This window comes from Echiichthys vipera (assembly GCF_963691815.1).
Source record: "Echiichthys vipera genome assembly, chromosome: 7".
NCBI lineage: Eukaryota > Metazoa > Chordata > Actinopteri > Perciformes > Trachinidae > Echiichthys > Echiichthys vipera.
This window is the reverse complement of record NC_139832.1, coordinates 544,704-564,113: the sequence shown is the minus strand read 5'-3', so window position 1 is coordinate 564,113 and position 19,410 is coordinate 544,704. Positions and strand designations below refer to the sequence as shown.

The 19,410-nt window shown below is 54.9% G+C and overlaps 1 protein-coding gene across 3 annotated transcripts in view; it reads right to left on the bottom strand.

The window, feature by feature from the left end:
- Positions 1–948: 948 nt before the first annotated feature.
- Positions 949–19,410, bottom strand: part of phf21ab (PHD finger protein 21Ab) — a 31,553-nt gene continuing 13,091 nt past the window's right edge. The window contains exons 7-19 of one of the 3 annotated variants that reach the window (XM_083916110.1): positions 18,356–18,478; positions 16,348–16,584; positions 14,782–14,877; positions 13,306–13,650; positions 12,775–12,891; positions 12,645–12,696; positions 11,205–11,284; positions 11,009–11,069; positions 8,605–8,711; positions 5,752–5,907; positions 5,330–5,405; positions 5,129–5,232; positions 949–4,846 (exon numbers count right to left, since the gene is read on the bottom strand). In XM_083916110.1, the coding sequence (XP_083772236.1) occupies positions 4,052–4,846; positions 5,129–5,232; positions 5,330–5,405; positions 5,752–5,907; positions 8,605–8,711; positions 11,009–11,069; positions 11,205–11,284; positions 12,645–12,696; positions 12,775–12,891; positions 13,306–13,650; positions 14,782–14,877; positions 16,348–16,584; positions 18,356–18,478 (2,349 nt within the window). In that variant the 3' untranslated portion in view covers positions 949–4,051. The remainder of the gene's footprint in view (positions 4,847–5,128; positions 5,233–5,329; positions 5,406–5,751; positions 5,908–8,604; positions 8,712–11,008; positions 11,070–11,204; positions 11,285–12,644; positions 12,697–12,774; positions 12,892–13,305; positions 13,651–14,781; positions 14,878–16,347; positions 16,585–18,355; positions 18,479–19,410) is intronic. The other 2 variants (XM_083916111.1, XM_083916112.1) reach the window with 2 other exon arrangements.

Here is a 19,410-nt window from a genome sequence, read left to right as displayed (position 1 = left end):
GGTTAGTAAGGTTCTACGAGTCACAGTGCAAGTCAAGAGACAAATATTATCTGCTGTTTGAAGAAAGGCACTCGAGGTACCTACTGTACAGAGGGAGAGTTTGGGCTCGTCAACCGATGAAGAACCAAACACGACCGACGGGATTCAGGAGGAACCGGGGACTTTTACGCTTTCCGCTCTTTTCCTTCCACGCTGGAACGAGACGCGTCACGTTCCTCAGGCTGCCCCGGGGCCAAACGTGGGGCCAAACGTGGGCTCGTGTTGATGAAGGCAGTTTGAACAGCTGACGTCACAAACGCTGACTCAGTGATATGAGAGAACCAGGTCTCCAGCAGCGCATTCACCCACCGGCACGTCTACTCGTCACTGTGCAGACACGCACGATGCAACGCTCTTATTTCATCCAGGAGTCTACAGCCATGCTAGCAGCTAAGCTAAATGCTAACATCAGCATGCTAACATGTGGTTCCCCGGGTCCTATGTTCCCCCTCTTTGTGTGTGACCGGGGAACATCGGACCCCTTTTTAAAGAAAAGGTCTGATGTTCCGCGGTCTGTTATTTTTCCACAATCAGTGCTGAATCCCCGACAAATAGGTCTTTGTAGACCCTCACCCTAAGCCCCTACACCTCACCCTCACCCTAACCCTGACCCTAACATTAACCCCTTAACCCTGACCCTCACACTAACACTAAGTCCCTGACCCTCACCCTAAAATTAAGCCCCTAACCCTGACCCTAACACTAAGCCCCTAACCCTGACCCTCACCCTAACACTAAGCCCCTAACCCTGACCCTAACACTAAGCCCCTAACCCTGACCCTCACCCTAACACTAAGTCCCTAACCCTGACCCTCACCCTATCCTAACCCTAACCCCTGACCCTAACGCAGAATTCAATCCGCGAAGGCTAAGGCTAATGCGACCTGGGATCACAGGGAGGACCCCGCCCGTTCTCCATCTTGTTCTCAGAGTCGGTGGTGGTGTTGGTGTTGCAGGCTCCTGCGGGGCTGTGGTCAGGGCAGGCCGGCTCGGCCGTACCGTTGGTGGTGGCAACACTGCCAACAGTCACGACCACTGAAGGATTGGGAATGTCCACCACCGGAACAATCGTTGGTGGTTGGAGCGACCTTGGATGCTGCTAGCATGGCTACGAAATCTTCAGCAATAGAAGCATTTTGAGCTAAAACGGTCTCAAGAGTTGAACCTTGAACCTTCGGGCTGCTCCGGGGTGAATACGCTCTTGGACGACTCAAACGTGAGCACAGACGCTCCAATAATGCAAACAAAGGAACAAACAAAGCCCAACCAGAGGCACCGGTAATGAACAGACCAGAGTTTGTTAAAGCCCCGAACCCAACAAGAAGCCAGAGGTCAGGATCCGCTCACCAGACAAAGACAGAGCCCGACTCACAGCCACCAAGCCCACGGAGACCAGCGTCACATCCCAGCCCAGACACGCTCCGGAGTCAGACCGACGCTCAACACCTCCGCCCCAAACATGAACCAGACTTGAGCCTTAACGTCACACAGAGGTTTGTGTCTCCTCCTAGAAAAATATTGGCAATGTGGGGATAAGTCACATCACAACAAAGAGATGCATACTCTGTTTAATTCATATTAACATACAAAAAGCTCTTCAGCACTTCTCTGTAATGCAGCAAGCTTGTGCTTTAATCTCAGGGTTTGTCCTTTGATGCGTCTGAAGGAGCAGCTTCCTACAACAAATCCCTCCCTCATGTTATTGTTTAATGAGCTCTCCCGTCTCGATCTGGGGACGTAGCATCTTTATCTTACAACGCCAATGATTTGATCTTCAGGACAGTAAGTGGACGCGTCCCTGCTGAATCTGGATACAACATCATTTTGGCAGTCAACAGAAACGTACGCGATGCAAAGATCGTCGGAACAGCAGGTTCAGGAACAGAAAGCACTTATTCTGAAGACTAGGAAGACCTGAATATCTTTTCCTATAAAAGAGAAACACAGCCCAGATATAGTTTGTGTGTGTTGACATTGCAATATTGCAATTTCACATTTAGTGCTCACAGTTGACACACTTGACTCACGAATGAAAACTCAATCACTACACTTGACCGACACCACGGACACATCTGTGAGGCTACCGCGCCTGCTCCACCTCGTCCTCCGTACCTGCTCAACACGACGGCTCTTCTGCCCGAGCTCAGGGATACAGGGGGGGAAGGGGGGAACTGGGACTTTTGGTTGGTTGGGGACATTTGGTCCTTGGTAGAGTCTTCAGGGGGTTTGTTTAGGGTCGTTAAATTGAATTGTGTTGTGACAGAAAGGCTCCTTTGCGTTAAAAGGAGCCAGTTGAGGTGGTTCAGGATCATCTGGTCTGGATGAACCCTGGGCGCCTCCCTAGGGAGGTGTTCCAGGCACGTCCAGCTGGGAGGAGGCCTCGGGGAAGACCCAGGACCAGGTGGAGAGATTAGATCTCCACACTGGCCTGGGAACGCCTCAGGATCCCCCAGTTAGAGCTGCTTAATGTGGCCCGGGAAAGGGAAGTTTGGGGTCCCTGCTGGAGCTGCTGCCCCTGAGACCTGATCCAGGATCAGAGGCTGGAGCTGCTGCCCCTGAGACCTGATCCAGGATCAGAGGCTGGAGCTGCTGCCCCCGAGACCTGATCCAGGATCAGAGGCTGGAGCTGCTGCCCCTGAGACCTGATCCAGGATCAGAGGCTGGAGATGATTAGTGATATTGGATTGTTGGTGAACTGTCAGACAAAGTGCCTGTTCCACACGTTTCCTGACGGTCGGTGACACTTTGCACAGTCTTGCTTGTTTGAAGTGCGTTGAACCCTTCAGGGTTTAAGAGACACGTTATGTTAGAGAGCTGGTGGACTGGGGGGGGGGGGGGGGGGTTAGTCTGGGTTTCAGTCACTGGGGGGCGGTCGCTGCAGTTGGCAGACCGGAGGTTGTGTTTTTGGTTGGTTTTATGACCGTGTAGGTGAAGGAAGGGACGCTGGTGTGAATGAAGGACTTTTCTGTGCACCACCATGAAGGTGTCAGAGGGAAGTCACGTCGGCTACGTTTGGGTTCTGAGTGTTTCTGCTGACTGGAAACTGCTTAACTTGGAGGTTGAAATGCGTCAGTGCGCATGCAGCCCCCAGAAAGTGACCGTGCCGACTGAACACACACCGGTACAAGTCTGCGGACAAGGAAGTCATATCGAGTATCAGCGCCACTTCAGGGTCGCCGGGTCAGGGTGTTGGGGTGTGAAAGGGACACTACGTTGGACTGTCTGTGAACCGGGGAAGGTAAGTCTGGGATTCATTGCATCTCGTCCGTCTCTACGACAACCAGCTGTTCCTTTCACCTTTGAGTGTTCAGAACTCTTGTGCCTTCAAATGTGTTCGTACCACAGGAGAACGAGCCGGTCGTGTGTGAACTGGATAGTTAAGGTTTCATGTTCCTGATGCTGGTTAATGGGGAAGTTTGTTTGAGACCGGGGGGGTGGAGGTTACGGTTCAGGGTTGTTCAAAGGAAGAGGAGGGGGGTGGGGGGGGCGGCAGAAGCTGAAGGTTGTTCACATTAAGTTAGTGGGGACGAGGGGACGAACAGGCTCTTTTCAGGACTCGTACTCTATCACAACACTGCTTTTCAGACCAGTGGCCCCCGACAGATGTTTGGTTCAATCTGCTCGTTTTTTTTCTCCGTACCCTTGAACCCATCTCAATCCCCCCCCCCCCCCCGCGGAGATCACAGGGGCCACCATAACAGGCACACACTGGTGTGATGATGAACTAAATCTCCCTTTGAGCATTCCCACCACTGACGTCTATCACTAATTGGCATGATGACCCTGGTTCGCAGGCCTTCCTGTACCCCAGCTCTGTGGGGGTGGGGGGGGCAGCCTACGTCTTCCCAGAGCCATGAGACTTGGGCTGTATATCTACCATTGACACAGTCAGACAATACAATGCAAACAAACAACATTTATACAGATTGGCAACTTCAGGGCACCGTACGGTGCAAGCAAGTCTTTTTTTTTTATATATATGTTTGAATCCAGCAACTCAGGAGACGCAGCGTTACTTTTTAGTGTCCAAACCTCCGACGAGAGCTGGCAAAGAATGCTGGGAGGGTTCTGAGGTTTTGCTGTTGTTGTTGTTGCTGCCGTCAGTGTCAGTGATCTCCTCCTGTTTCTTCTCCACCACTGTCTCAGGAGGGTTAACGGCAGCCATCTTGTTCTCAGAGTCGGTGGTGGTGGTGGTGTTGGTGGTGCAGGCTCCTGCGGGGCTGTGGTCAGGGCAGGCCGGCTCGGCCGTACCGTTGGTGGTGGCAACACTGCCAACAGTCGCGACCACTGAAGGAGTGGGAATGTCCACCACCGGAGTTGCTTCAGTCTCAGGTTTGGCCCCAACCTCCGCCTGGAGAGCGGTCCCTGTGTCACCCCCTCCCCCTTCCCCGTCACCGGGCCCCGTCTTACCCCCTGCCCCGACACTGGGGCTGTGATCTGCTGTCAGGACCGGGCTGTCTTCCAGGACAGCCTGGCTGTGGGTGTCTCCTCCCGCTGCTGCCGTAGTCTGGTCGTTCCCCGTGGGTCCCTGCTCCTCTTGTTGGTCGGTTCCATCAGCGTGGCTGCTGGTTGACGGGCTCCCAGCCTTCACCTTCTCTACAGAGTTGGGTTCTGGTGCCGGTTCAGAGCCGACCGCACCTTCAGCACTATCCTGGACTCGAGGGCTGACGTCCTTGGCCTCTGTCTCTGCCAGAGCTTGGTTGAAATTGAAGGCTTGGATGAGGCGGATCAGGTGTTTGACCTTCTCCAGGGACAGGTGCATGTCTTTCTGTCGAGCCAGGATGCTGTTTTTGGTCTCCATGCATTTCTGATGGAAGAAGAAGAAGAACAGGGTCACATTTATGTAGAACAGCGATGCACGACCCACTTTTCTCAGTTCTGATCCGATTCAAACACCTGGATTTGTACATCTGCAGATACACACACTAATAAACTTTACATGTATTCCAAAGCAACGTCGGTATCAGACTTAACTCACTCACTCAGAGGACGACCAACAAATCAATCATCACCTCAGGTTCCTTTGCTTCTAGACCTTTCTTACGGTGTGCGGCGCGTCCTATCAGCTCCCCTCTCTTGAGTCTCTTACCGTTATGGAGTTGCTGAGCTGCTTGACTCTCTGTTCCAGCTGCTCTCGCTCCAGCTTCAGTTCAGAGCTCCATTTCATCAGCTTCTGTTTCTCCTCTTCTTTAGCTGCAGCAGAGAACAACACGACGCAGCGGTTACTCACTGTGGAGCGCTTCACATTCGCTCCAGCAGATGTCGAGACGAGAGAAGAGTCCAACGTCACCTTCTTTGTAAGCGATGTAGGAATGAACAATAGCCAGAGTACCAGGCCAGGGAATGGCTTCTTCTTTCTTCAGGATCTGGAGAGAGAAGCTCGGAGTTGTCAAAGAGGCCGAGACTCAGAAAACATTTGAGGGAGACAAATTTAGCCGCCACCCTGTGGTGAGGACGGGAGGGGGCAAGCAATGGAGTGGATGGATGTGAGATGCCAATCTTTACTGACACAATGAACGGGACAGAAGCACAAAAAACGGCATCATGTTTACGCTTACAAAGGATTGAACAGTCCTAAAGTTCAGGACAGCGTCAGCAGAAGCAGATTTTACAGTCAAGTACAGCTACTGGCTCTCTGATTGGCCCTTCTCTGGGCCGCGGTCGGTACCCCCTTCCCCCTGACTCAGGATCAGTCACGGCTGCTGTGGTTACCTGATCTTGACATTTTGGACAGATCCACATGCCTTTAGGAATGGTTTTCAGGGGTGGATCCAGGCAGTCCAGGTGATAAACACGAGAACACGTGTCGCACATGAGCAACTGGCCACTGCGTCTGCACACAGTGCAGAAATCCTCATGGATGTCTCCCTGTGAGGAAGAATTGGACCAATCAGTTTCCCCGCCCAACCGAGCCCTACCAACCATCAGTGGAGAGGCAGGGGGAGGCACCATGATCTGCTTGGGTTTAGTTAACAGTTGGCCTCGTTTTAATACCTAATGGACATGGTGTGTTACGTTACTGAGCCCACAGAAAAGTTACTTGACATCTGGAGCCGGTTGCACCAACTGGTCTTCCCTGAGCCTGGTCCTGAGAGCTGAGCCGGTCTGTGTTGAGACCCGTCGTTAGAGTCGGCTTCACGTTACCAAACTTAGAGGGGACTTTGGGTCGTTTTCCACCTGGTGCCTATTTCCTCAGCTGCAGCCCGGCTGCTGTGAACCAACTGAACCTGCACACGACAACATGCGTTCACTAAGGGTTCGTCCACACGATCGAAAACAACCTTTTCTTTCTCACTCTTTCTTAAAAAGTTCCCTTTTCCACTGGTCCCGGATCCTAAATGTGTGGAAACCAGGGTCAGCGACTCCAAACGCTGTAGTAGCCATGCCAGGCCTGGAGGTGGCGCTGTAACTGCCACAGAAATACACCAACAACGGAGAAGAAGAGACGGGGAGACGCTGTGGAGAATCCTTCACTCTGCAGTTAGTGTCCTCACTGAGCAGAGGGGGCTGCTGGGAGCCCCTTCACTCTCCAGTTAGTGTCCTCACTGAGCAGAGGGGGCTGCTGGGAGCCCCTTCACTCTGCAGTTAGTGTCCTCACTGAGCAGAGGGTGCTGCTGGGAGCCCCTTCACTCTGCAGTTAGTGTCCTCACTGAGCAGAGGGGGCTGCTGGGAGCCCCTTCACTCTGCAGTTAGTGTCCTCACTGAGCAGAAGGGGCTGCTGGGAGCCCCTTCACTCTGCAGTTAGTGTCCTCACTGAGCAGAGGGGGCTGCTGGGAGCCCCTTCACTCTGCAGTTAGTGTCCTCACTGAGCAGAGGGGGCTGCTGGGAGCCCCTTCACTCTGCAGTTAGTGTCCTCACTGAGCAGAGGGTGCTGCTGGGAGCCCCTTCACTCTGCAGTTAGTGTCCTCACTGAGCAGAGGGGGCTGCTGGGAGCCCCTTCCCTGTCCCAAAGCACTCCCAGGTGCCACTTTCTCACTGCATTTAGAGACTTTTCACAGCTTCTTAGAACTGGATTTAGAAACAGAGCCTAGAGCAGTTTAGCTCCTTATTCAGAGCATCAGGGAAAAGGGAGACATCTGTGCTGGGCCTCATTCAGTCCCATGCATGTGGCTCAGAGTCCAGTTCAGTAAACAGTCTCTGGGTCCGTCTCTGTCCTCTCACGCAGCAGCACTGTTGTTGTTATGTGACGCCGCGGGGTCAGAGGTCGGAGGTGGGGCCATGACGCCGTCCTTTAACAAAGTCTGAGCTTTCACCGTCCAGACCACGACGCCATGGGGGGCGTTTACAATCTGCACACTCTGGGACACGGTTTCTAAAGATCCTGTTTTCAGGCTCCGATAACGAACCAGACTGAACCAGACTGGTTGGTCTCCGTGTGGACGGACCCTTAAAGTGTTCGTTTTTACACTTACGTGTCGATTTAACATTTGGAAAGTCTAAATCACGTTAGCCGAGCGCTAAGCAGGAAGTGGAGACGATCATCCGGGTGTTGTTGAACCAGGAAGTAGGGCTTTTTGATGAACGCCGTATCCAGTTATTTTATACATCTGTGGCGTCAGCAGCTGCGTTAATAATAACAACGGAACTGAACTGGAGACGCGGTCGACACGGACATCTGTTCTCTACAGTGTTAGCATGCTAGCTTTTAGCGACAGGGCCATCATGGTTAGCGTTGCTTGCTAACGCCATCAGCTCTCTGTCATTGGTTATTGTGAAAACAAATGGCGCTCATGGATCTTTGGACACTTCACACAGATACGAGCTGTTTACGTTTGTTTTTACCATAATTATAAATGTTTTATGACTCGTTTTGAATCAGAACTAGTGAACGTGAAGAAATCCATGCAGCCGCGCCGTTATCTGCGTTTATGTCTAAACAACGGCGTCAGGGACTCGGCGGGACATTTCCTCACAAATGAAGGAAGGAACCATTAAACTGAAGGCCGCGAGGTTTTTCACGTGCATGTGCTATAATTTAGCTCTAACGCCAGAACGTCAGTGAGGGTTTCAGGAACAGTACATCTGAGAAACAGAGGTAATGGGCGCCGTTTGAACTGTGAACAGCACGTCAGCCAAAGAGGCGTGCGATGACACTTCTCCTGAATAAGGAGCGGTTTGATGCAGAGCTGCTACGGAGGAACAAACGTCACGGTCTTCTGTGCGTCCTGTAAAGGATCTCCACGGCGTCTTTGACTGTGTTTCCCGGGAAGACGAATAAAGTCCATCAACTGTGTCAGATCCTGGATAAAGTCCCAGTGTTGCCGTTTGTCTTTGGTGCGACCTCCTAACTGTGAGGCGGGACCCTGAACGCCCCGTGGCGACTCATCTGAGGACCAGGCGTGGAGCCCTGTTGGTGCGAGCGGCCCCTGGAGTTAGAATGTGTTCTGAGTAATGACACTGTTCACTTTGTAAGGCTGAAAGTAAAAAGTGATGACTGATGAAAATCACATGGAGACAAACTAATGGAAGTGTTTGTGGAGGTGACGGAGCTACTGGGCCAGTAAGGACTGTGTGTGACGGGCTGTCCAACCCTGGGAACTGTCCGTCTCCCCCGTCGTTACTTACATCCCCAGAGCTGGGGCTGGGCAGGGGGAGGGGACGGACGGGGCTGGAGGGGGAGGTCGGGGTGAGGCTGCCCAGCTCCGGGACGCTGCTGTATTTGGGTGGGCGACCTGGGTGAAATGAGACAGACAACAAAGACGGAAAAACAAAGAAAAAAGAAAGATGGAGAGGGGGAAGAAACAAAAACAAGCATCTGAATGACATACCTTGGAAAGGGAGTCTTCGTTGGCTAGCATGAGACGAGGGGGGGGGGGCGGCAAAGGGAGGAAGAGGAGTCAGAAGCACAGACAGCAGTGTTAGTGCAGGAGACGAGCACCTGTGTCAGACGTTAGCACGCCGCCCTCACCTGGACACGTGTTCGATTACAGGCTGCAGCCACGAGGGCACGCGCCCGCGCACGCCTCAACTCTCCTCACGCTTTAAAGGCTCAACGTGAAGAATCTTTATAAAGTTCGATTTTAGTAATTATAAAAACACCCACGAACGTTCGGAGGGAAACAGAATCACAGTAAAACTCTATTTAGTCTGAATGAATATTTAAATGTTTGACTTCCTGTCCCGTTGTGTTTCCATGGCAGCAGCCAATAGCGTTGGCCATTGCTGGTTGCCAGGGTTGTCTGTTGTTAGGGGCAGCTACTGTAGGCTGGTTGCCAGGGTTGCCTGTTGTTGGGTGCAGCTACTGTAGGCTGGCACTGGGTGAAATGGAGTTAGCCAATCCTGCAGCTGCTTGGGAGCCTCAGTGAAGGGGGCGTTCTTTGTCCCAGCAGCTGAGTGAGCGGAGACGGGCAACAACCAGAGTCACTATAGGCCGAGCATTCACTCCATGGACTGAGAGAAAGGAGAGGAACGCCATTCAAACGCACGCCCACATGGCTACGCTGCTCCTGGATGCTAACATCACTTTCATCTGCACTTAGCTGCAACGGCTAACGCTAACGGCTAACGCTAACTGTCAGTCAAACTCCTCTAATCCTTGTTTTGATGCTGTGATTTTCTGGAGGGGACGGGTTCAAACAGGCTCAAACAGACTCCGGTCTCCTGGAGCTACTGGGCCGGGTCTGACCAACCTGGCAACCCCACTGCTGGACTTATACTTTGTTGTTGAGACGACGATCTGGAGACTCTAGATGGAGCTGCTCTGATCGTTCTACACATTCAACCTTTAAGTGGACTCATGTCACGCAGATGTGGCGCTCGGTGGGCGCAGTCCTGACGCATTTCAGCGGCCGAAGTTTCCGTTTGAGGGTCACAGAGTTTTACGTGCCGAACGTTCAGCGTCAGACTAAAACACACCTACAGGTGTGTGAGGGCTAAAGCAGGTGGAGGCAGAGCAGAGCGAGGTCAGCGTCACAGAGGGGGAGCAGAAAGTGTCCGTGAGCAGGTGACGCGAGACTGACGCCTCTCTGCTCTCACACACTTTCAGCAACCACACACACACACTTTCAGTAACCACACACACACACACACTTTCAGTAACCACACACACTCCACACACATTTAAAACACACACTCACGAGTTCAGACGGAAACCTGAGCAACAGCAAAGAGGAAGCAGCAGGAAGGACGACTTTCACAGACAAGTTAGTACCGAGGACGCTCTCTACTGTCTCTCTCGTCTCTCCCGTCTCTCTCGTCTCTATCGTCTCTATCGTCTCTCCCGTCTCTCCCGTCTCTCTCGTCTCTCTCGTCTCTCCCGTCTCTCCCGTCTCTCTCGTCTCTCCCGTCTCTCCCGTCTCTCTCGTCTCTCCCGTCTCTCTCGTCTCTCTCGTCTCTCCCGTCTCTCCCGTCTCTCTCGTCTCTCCCGTCTCTCTCGTCTCTCTCGTCTCTCGTCTCTCCCGTCTCTCTCGTCTCTCCCGTCTCTCTCGTCTCTCTCGTCTCTCGTCTCTCCCGTCTCTCTCGTCTCTATCGTCTCTATCGTCTCTCCCGTCTCTCTCGTCTCTCCCGTCTCTCTCGTCTCTCTCGTCTCTCCCGTCTCTCCCGTCTCTCTCGTCTCTCCCGTCTCTCTCGTCTCTCTCGTCTCTCGTCTCTCCCGTCTCTCTCGTCTCTCTCGTCTCTCGTCTCTCCCGTCTCTCTCGTCTCTCCCGTCTCTCTCGTCTCTCTCGTCTCTCCCGTCTCTCTCGTCTCTCTCATCTCTCCCGTCTCTCCTCTCTCTCTCGTCTCTATCGTCTCTCCCGTCTCTCTCGTCTCTCCCGTCTCTCTCGTCTCTCTCATCTCTCCCGTCTCTCCTCTCTCTCTCGTCTCTATCGTCTCTCTCGTCTCTCTCGTCTCTAACGTCTCTATCGTCTCTCCCGTCTCTCTCGTCTCTCCCGTCTCTCCCGTCTCTCTCGTCTCTCTCGTGTCTGTCCCGTCTCTCTCGTGTCTGTCCCGTCTCTAATGTCTCTGCTCTGGTCGGGTGTGTCATACGGACCTCTCTTCCTGGTCCCCTGGTGCAGAGGGCTGTTCAGGTAACTCACGGCGCTCTTTTTCCTCTGAAACACAGAAAAAAGAAAGTGTTGTTTTGGTTTAAGACACAAACTCGTGCCGTTCTTCACCAGGACGCAGACGATCCAGAAAGATCCTTCCTCCTGATAAACATGGTTATGAAGATATGAAACCATCTGTACCTCGGGTTCGAACACGGCGCCGCTGTACACCGGGTTGGCCGTCGTTCTCCTCTTCCGCTCCTGTCTTTTGCTCTGAATCTCTGCAAATTAAAACATGAAAGTTACATTTTTAGACCTTTTACAGACACTTGAGGGTCTCAGCGACACTTTAACCATCGTGTACTTCACGGGTCGTAACAGCGTTAGAGTGTTAAAGTGAAACATCACTCAGACAGACGGGTGGAAACACAAACGTCTGTCCTCTTCAGTAGACGTCAGATCCATCAGGACGCCATGAAAACGCATTTACATCAACCTCCAGTCTGTGTTCTCTACCGGCTCCAGAACCACCAGAACCAGAACCACCAGAACCAGAACCACCGGAACCTGAACCACCGGAACCAGAACCGCCGGCTCCAGAACCACCAGAACCAGAACCACCAGAACCAGAACCACCAGAACCTGCAGCCTGATGAGGTTCAGTTTTCCTCAAACCAACTCCGTGTTTGGTGAAAGTTCTTTTAAATGTTTAGCTCCTTCATATTTGAATAAACTCCAGATCGTTTCATCAGCTCATTTATATCTGTTACTTCCTCCCCTGCACCTTTGTCCCCGTCCCCTGGACACTGTTGGTTTATTGTTTTCTGATGAAACACTTGTTTACGTCGTACTCTGTGTCCCGCTCCTCCCAGGACGCACTCACACTTTCCCTCCACACCGCGCCAAAACAGGTGTCACGGCTAAAGTCTGGTTCCTTTGACCAGTGTGAGTGCAACCGTACCACGTCTAGGAGCGGCACGCTTGCCGTCCACGACCCGTTTGGGAGAGGTGGGCTTTAGTAAAGCACGTTTGCACGTGTACGAGCACGAGCGTGCGCACGTGTACGAGCACGAGGCCTACGGCGGTTCTGAGGTCATTTCCTGTGCGCCTGTTGGGACGTAGAAAAAAGAAGGAGGGACCATGCGCGGACATTTCAAACAATGGCGGTGAAAGGTTCACGTTGGTGTGATGCGGAGGTGGAGTGTTTACTGCAGATTTGGTCGATGAAAAGATTCAAAAACAGTCGACAAGACGCACAAAAACTCCGAGGTCTACGGAAAGATCTGGAAACAAAGCCACGCATCGCCATGACGTCATCAATGCGTGTGACGTGTTACGGCGTGATGACGTATAGGCAGCAAGAAGCATTCTCCGAGGCCCAGGTAGTGTGAGTACAAACGGGCCTGGAGGGGGGGACAAGGACCCTAAAGCACGGGGCACGGGACGGAGGCACAGTGGGAGGGTGCTTTAACCTGTGACGGAGGCACAGTGGGAGGGCGCCCTGAGTTGTTCCCCGCAGCGTTCACGACACTAACTGTGGTTTACAGAATGAAAACGATGCTAAAATGTCTCTTCATTTTCGTAACAACATGATGTAAAGTCAAACAAACGATGTAACATGAGGTTAAGCCAGAAACTCACCCTCCAGGTGGTCGTGCGTGACGAGGCCCAGCGACACCATGAACGCCAGTTTCTGTAAGAGACGAGAGTTTGGTGATGAGACGCAGCGGCGGTGAGAACCTGAGGACGCACTCGTGTCTGCGGCACAAACCTCGGGGTTCTCCTCCTTCTTGTGTCGGGGGGGAGGAGGAGGAGGAGAGAGAGGGGGGGTGGAGGAGGAGGGCAGGACCACCACCACCTTCGGTTCGGCCTCCGGTTTCACCGCCTGCTGAGAGGAGACGCACACGGGGTCAGAGGTCAGGGGTCAGGGGTCAGAGGAGAGGGGTCAGAGGTCAGGAGTCAGAGGAGAGGGGTCAGAGGAGACGCACACAGGGTCAGAGGGCAGGGGTCAGGGGGGAGAGGAGAGGGGTCAGAGGTCAGGGGTCAGAGGAGAGAGGTCAGAGGTCAGGGGAGAGGGGTCAGAGGGCAGGGGTCAGAGGAGAGGGGTCAGGAGTCAGAGGAGAGGGGTCAGAGGAGAGGGGTCAGGAGTCAGAGGAGAGGGGTCAGGAGTCAGAGGAGAGGGGTCAGGGGTCAGAGGAGAGGGGTCAGTGGTCAGAGGTCAGATGAGAGGGGTCAGGGGTCAGAGGTCAGAGGAGAAGGGTCAGAGGAGAGGGGTCAGGGGTCAGGGGTCAGAGGAACTGACCTTGGGCTCTGCGATCAGGCTGCTGATCTGGATCGGCTTGGCGGGGGTCGGGGTGAGGATCGGGGTGAGGCTGGGCGCCAGCGCGGGGCTGGCGTGGCGGGAGGGGGCGGCGGCAGACACGGGCGCGGTGATGACGATGCCCGTCAGCGGGGCGGCGCCCGTCTTGCCGCAGGGCTGCCCGTTCACGATGCGGACCTGGTGGATGGGCGCCGCCGAGGGCAGCGAGGACGACAGCTTGGTGGCCAACATGACCGGCCTCTGGAGCAGCTGGGGCGCCGCCATCATGGGAGGGGGCGGGGCCGGGGCGATGTGGACGTTGGTGGGTGGGGCCGGTTTGGGCCTGACCTGGGGACAGACAGCCAATCAGAACACAGCACCAAGAGACCCGACACCGCCGGCGACGCCACTGAGGAGCTCTGCGACCAATGACCTAACAATGAGTCTCATACTATTACTGTTATTATTATTATTATTATTATTATTAGGAGTGAGCTAAGGAAACACTTTAGTGTTTATAGGAGTGGCATTTATTCAGTAAGAGACACTTCACGCTGTCTACAAGCTAAGCTAACGCTAAGCCAACGCTAGGCTAACGCTAGGCTAATGCTAGGCTAACGCTCGGTTAAAGGTGCAGTCGTCAGCATTAGTTTGATCTCAGAAATCCTCGTCACGTCATCCTGTCCACTGACGATGCTGTGTAAACGGCTGTTTTACATGAAACCTGCCCCTAGTGGACACTCAGAGAACTGACGCTGACCCAGCTTCCTGATTGGACCAAACAGGAAGGAAGCTGTGGGCGGGGCTTGTTTACAATATTACAGACACACGCCTCAAGCTAGCATACGTTAAATTACGTTCGCAGATGCTATCTCTGAGTACGTTAGCCAGGCTAGCTCCATGTAGCGTGCACGCCATGCTGTTTATTCACAGGAATCTGGTGCACGTGCACTGACGAGCACTCGGTGGTCGAGGGGGAGGGGCGTGACAGTTGCAAATTTGAGTCCACTTTAATCTAAAGGGGCAGTTTTAAGGATAATTTTTGTCCATCACTCGTTAATAAGCGTTTTATAGCTGTGATGTTTTTGTCTACGTCTCGGGGACTCGTTCACGTTCAGACCTGACGTGTCGCTCTGAAGTCAAACCTGAGCCCCAGTGGCGTCACCGAGCAGCTGACGCAGCGACACGTCTGCACTCAGAGGGTTAAAACACAGCGACAGCCAGGAACACAACAAAACCAAGAAGCTGCAGGAAAACAAAGGCACAACGCGCTCACGCTGTAGAATGAGAAGCAGCACAACGAGAGGAGGAGGAGATGAAGAGGCAGCACACAGCAAACAGGGTTTTAGTGCCACGGAGCAAGGCATGGCGTTTGCTTTGCTGCCCTCTGCTGGAGGGCGAGCGGGTCACCTGAGGCGGGCGGGCCACACACACGGATCTGAGGGGGTTAGGGTGGGAGGCGGGGCTTAAGGGACGCACCTGTGGCTGAAAGGTGGGTCGAGGCGTCAGTCTAGGAGGAGGGACAAACTGAGGAACTTTGATTGGCGTGCCGGCGGCGGCGGCGGTCGCCTGCACCTGAGACAAAACCACAGCGGATATCTGCTGATATTAAACACGCCACAGCTCGATCACAGCGACCACGACGACCACGACGACCGCACACGCTCCAACTAAGGACGGCACCATTGTTGTCAACAAAGCAGGACGCAGCGGACCGTGGCGTGCACAAAGGAGCTCCTAGAGGACACTTTAACACACGTTTATGCTCCTAGAGGACACTTTAGCACACGTTTATGCTCCTAGAGGACACTTTAGCACACGTTTATGCTCCTAGAGGACACTTTAGCACACGTTTATGCTCCTAGAGGACACTTTAACACACGTTTATGCTCCTAGAGGACACTTTAGCACACGTTTATGCTCCTAGAGGACACTTTAACACACGTTTATGCTCCTAGAGGACACTTTAGCACACGTTTATGCTCCTAGAGGACACTTTAACACACGTTTATGCTCCTAGAGGACACTTTAGCACACGTTTATGCTCCTAGAGGACACTTTAACACACGTTTATGCTCCTAGAGGACACTTTAACACACGTTTATGCTCCTAGAGGACACTTTAGCACACGTTTATGCTCCTAGAGGACACTTTAGCACACGTTTATGCTCCTAGAGGACACTTTAGCACACGTTTATGCTCCTAGAGGACACTTTAACACACGTTTAGGCTCCTAGAGGACACTTTAGCATACGTTTATGCTCCTAGAGGACACTTTAACACACGTTTATGCTCCTAGAGAACACTTTAGCACACGTTTATGCTCCTAGAGAACACTTTAACACACGTTTATGCTCCTAGAGGACACTTTAACACACGTTTATGCTCCTAGAGAACACTTTAACACACGTTTATGCTCCTAGAGAACACTTTAGCACACGTTTATGCTCCTAGAGGACACTTTAACACACGTTTATGCTCCTAGAGGACACTTTAACACACGTTTATGCTCCTAGAGGACACTTTAGCACACGTTTATGCTCCTAGAGGACACTTTAGCACACGTTTATGCTCCTAGAGGACACTTTAACACACGTTTATGCTCCTAGAGGACACTTTAACACACGTTTAAGCTCCTAGAGGACACTTTAGCACACGTTTATGCTCCTAGAGGACACTTTAACACACGTTTATGCTCCTAGAGGACACTTTAGCACACGTTTATGCTCCTAGAGGACACTTTAACACACGTTTATGCTCCTAGAGGAGCCCCCTGTGCACGCCAGTGGCCGCAGATATCGTAGCTGCAGTTGTTACCGTGACATTGCGGCGTTACGTAAGCGCGGTTCTCGCTCCAGAACGGCTCCTGGCGTCGTCTGACGGGCCACCACTCACGCCACGGCCTGATTAAAGACACTTCCACCTCTGAAGGCTTTAAGACTTAAACGACACTCGTCTACGTTCAGCCGCTCTGCTCGCCACATACGGAGGGCGGGGTGCGATGACACGATGGACCGGACAGCGGCGTGGACCCGAGTTTCTTACCACCATGGCGTTCTTGGACACCAGTCGCACGGGCTCCGAGCTCTGATTGGTCAGCTTGCTGGCCACCTGCAGGTTGATGGGGGCGTTCTGCAGGTCGGGTTTGGTGAGAGCGGCGGTTACCATGGCGACGGTGGGCGTGCGTTGCGGAAGGGCGGAGCCGGGCAGGGCGGGCGTGGCGGCAGCTTTCAGCACCAGAGGTAGAGTCTTCGTGGTGAGGACCGGCGTGACCGTCAGCGTCTGTGGAGGGAGACGTGAACCCGTGTTACACACTGTACTACAGTTCCCAGCATGCACCTGGTGGAAGGGCGTCTGATTAAGCCCCCATCTCACCTGTTCTGTCTCCCTCCCCCTCCCTCCCCCGTCTCACCTGTCCTCCCTCCCCTCCCCCGTCTCACCTGTCCTCCTCCCTCCCTCCCCCCTGTCTCACCTGTCCTCCCCCTCCCCCCTCCCCCTGTCTCACCTGTCCTCCCCCTCCCTCCCCTGTCTCACCTGTCCTCCCTCCCTCCCCTCCCCCCTGTCTCACCTGTCCTCCCCCCCGTCTCACCTGTCCTCCCGCCTGTCTCACCTGTCCTCCCCCCTGTCTCACCTGTCCTCTCCCCGTCTCACCTGTCCTCTCCCCGTCTCACCTGTCCTCCCCCCGTCTTACCTGTCCTCCCTCCCCTCCCCCGTCTCACCTGTCCTCCCTCCCTCCCTCACCCCTCCCTCCCCTCCCCCCTGTCTCACCTGTCCTCCCCTGTCTCACCCCTCCCTCCCCTCCCCCTGTCTCACCTGTCCTCCCCCTCCCTCCTCACCTGTCTCACCTGTCCTCCCTCCCTCCCCTGTCCTCCCTCCCTCCCCCGTCTCACCTGTCCTCCTCCCTCCCTCCCCACCTGTCTCACCTGTCCTCCCTCCCTCCCCTCCCCCCTGTCTCACCTGTCCTCCCCCCCGTCTCACCTGTCCGCCTCCCTCCCTCCCCACCTGTCTCACCTGTCCTCCCTCCCTCCCCTCCCCCTCCCTCCCCACCTTTCTTACCTGTCCTCCCTCCCTCCCTCCCCTGTCTCACCCCTTCCTCCCTCCCCCCCGTCTCACCTGTCCTCCCCCCGTCTAACCTGTCCTCCCTCCCTCCCACCCGTCTCACCTGTCCTCCCCCTCCCCTCCCCCCTGTCTCACCTGTCCTCCCCCTCCCCTCCCCACCTGTCTTACCTGTCCTCCCTCCCCTTTCTCACCCCTTCCTCCCTCCCACCTGTCTCACCTGTCCTCCCCCTCCCCTCCCCACCTGTCTTACCTGTCCTCCCTCCCCTTTCTCACCCCTTCCTCCCTCCCACCTGTCTCACCTGTCCTCCCCCTCCCCTCCCCCTGTCTCACCTGTCCTCCCCCTGTCCCCCCCTCCCCTCCCCCCTGTCTCACCTGCCCCCCCCCCGTCTCACCTGTCCTCCCCCTCCCACCCCCCGTCTCACCTGTCCTCCCCCCGTCTCTCCTGTCCTCCCCCCCCGTCTCACCTGTCCTCACTCCCTCCCCCCTGTCTCACCTGTCCGCCTCCCTCCCTCCCCACCTGTCTCACCTGTCCTCCCTCCCTCCCACCCGTCTCACCTGTCCTCCCCCTCCCACCCGTCTCACCTGTCCTCCCCCTCCCACCCGTCTCACCTGTCCTCCCCCTCCCCTCCCCCCTGTCTCACCTGTCCTCCCCCTCCCTCCCCCGTCTCACCTGTCCTCCCCCTTCCTCCCACAGTCTCACCTGTCCTCCCTCCCTCCTGTCTCACCTGTCCTCCCCCCGTCTCACCTGTCCTCCCCCCTGTCTCACCTGTCCTCCCCCCTGTCTCACCTGTCCTCCCCCTCCCCCCTGTCTCACCTGTCCTCCCCCCCGTCTCACCTGTCCTCCCTCCCTCCCCCCTGTCTCACCTGTCCCCCCCCCCGTCTCACCTGTCCCCCCCCCCGTCTCACCTGTCCTCCCCCCGTCTCACCTGTCCCCCCCCTGTCTCACCTGTCCTCCCCCCCCCTGTCTCACCTGTCCTCCCCCCCCCCGTCTCACCTGTCCTCCCTGGATCAGCTTCACGTCTCCTCCTGTTTGTGGGGTTTGAACGTGAAGCTGCAGCTTCGTCTCCGGCTCCTGTTTCACCAACAGCTCCTTCCTCAGCTGCTCCACCACCTTCTTCTGCAGGAGGAGAGGAAGAGGAGGAGGAGAGGAAGAGGAGGAGGAGAGAGGGGGAGGAGAGGAAGAGGAGGAGAGAGAGGAGGAGAGGAAGAGGAGAGGAGGAAAGGGGGAGTGAGGGGGAGAGAGGAGGAGAAGAGGGAGGAGGAGAGGAGGAGAGGAAGAGGAGGAAGAGAGGAGGAGGAGAGGAGGAGAGGAAGAGGAGGAGAGTAAGAGGAGGAGAGAGGAGGAGAAGAGGGAGGAGGAGAGGAAGAGGAGAGGAAGAGGAGGAGGAGAGGAGGAGAGGAAGAGGAGGAGAGGAAGAGGAGGAGAGGAAGAGGAGAGGGAGAGGAGGAGAGGAGGGGAAGAGAGGGGGAGGAGGAGAGGAAGAGGAGAGGAAGAGGAGGAGGAGAGGAGGAGAGGGGGAGGAGGAGAGGAAGAGGAGGAGAGGAAGAGGAGGAGAGGAAGAGGAGAAGAGGGAGGAGGAGAGGAAGAGGAGGAGGAGAGGAGAGGAAGAGGAGGAGAGGAAGAGGAGAGGGAGAGGAGGAGAGGAGGGGAAGAGAGGGGGAGGAGGAGAGGAAGAGGAGGAGAGGAAGAGAAGGAAGAGGAGCAGAGGAAGAGGAGGGGAGGAAGAGGAGAGGAGAGGAAGAGGAGGAGAGGGAGGAGGAGAGGAAGAGGAGGAGGAAGAGGAGGTCAAATTGAGTCGTTCTTCGTCTCAGTGAGAAAAGATACGGAGTTCAGAGCAGCTGGACGGTTCTTGGATGTGACGGAGGTTAAAGCTGCAGAGACTCTGCCTGGTTGTGGATCGTGTGGACGGACCCTCGGCCTCCTGGACCCCCCTGACAGGTGTGAGGGGGGGGCAGGTTGCAGCTCAGTGTGTGCACGTTCATGTGTGCACGTTGACGTGTGCGCGTTAATGTGTGCACGCTGACGTGTACACGTACACGTGTGCACGT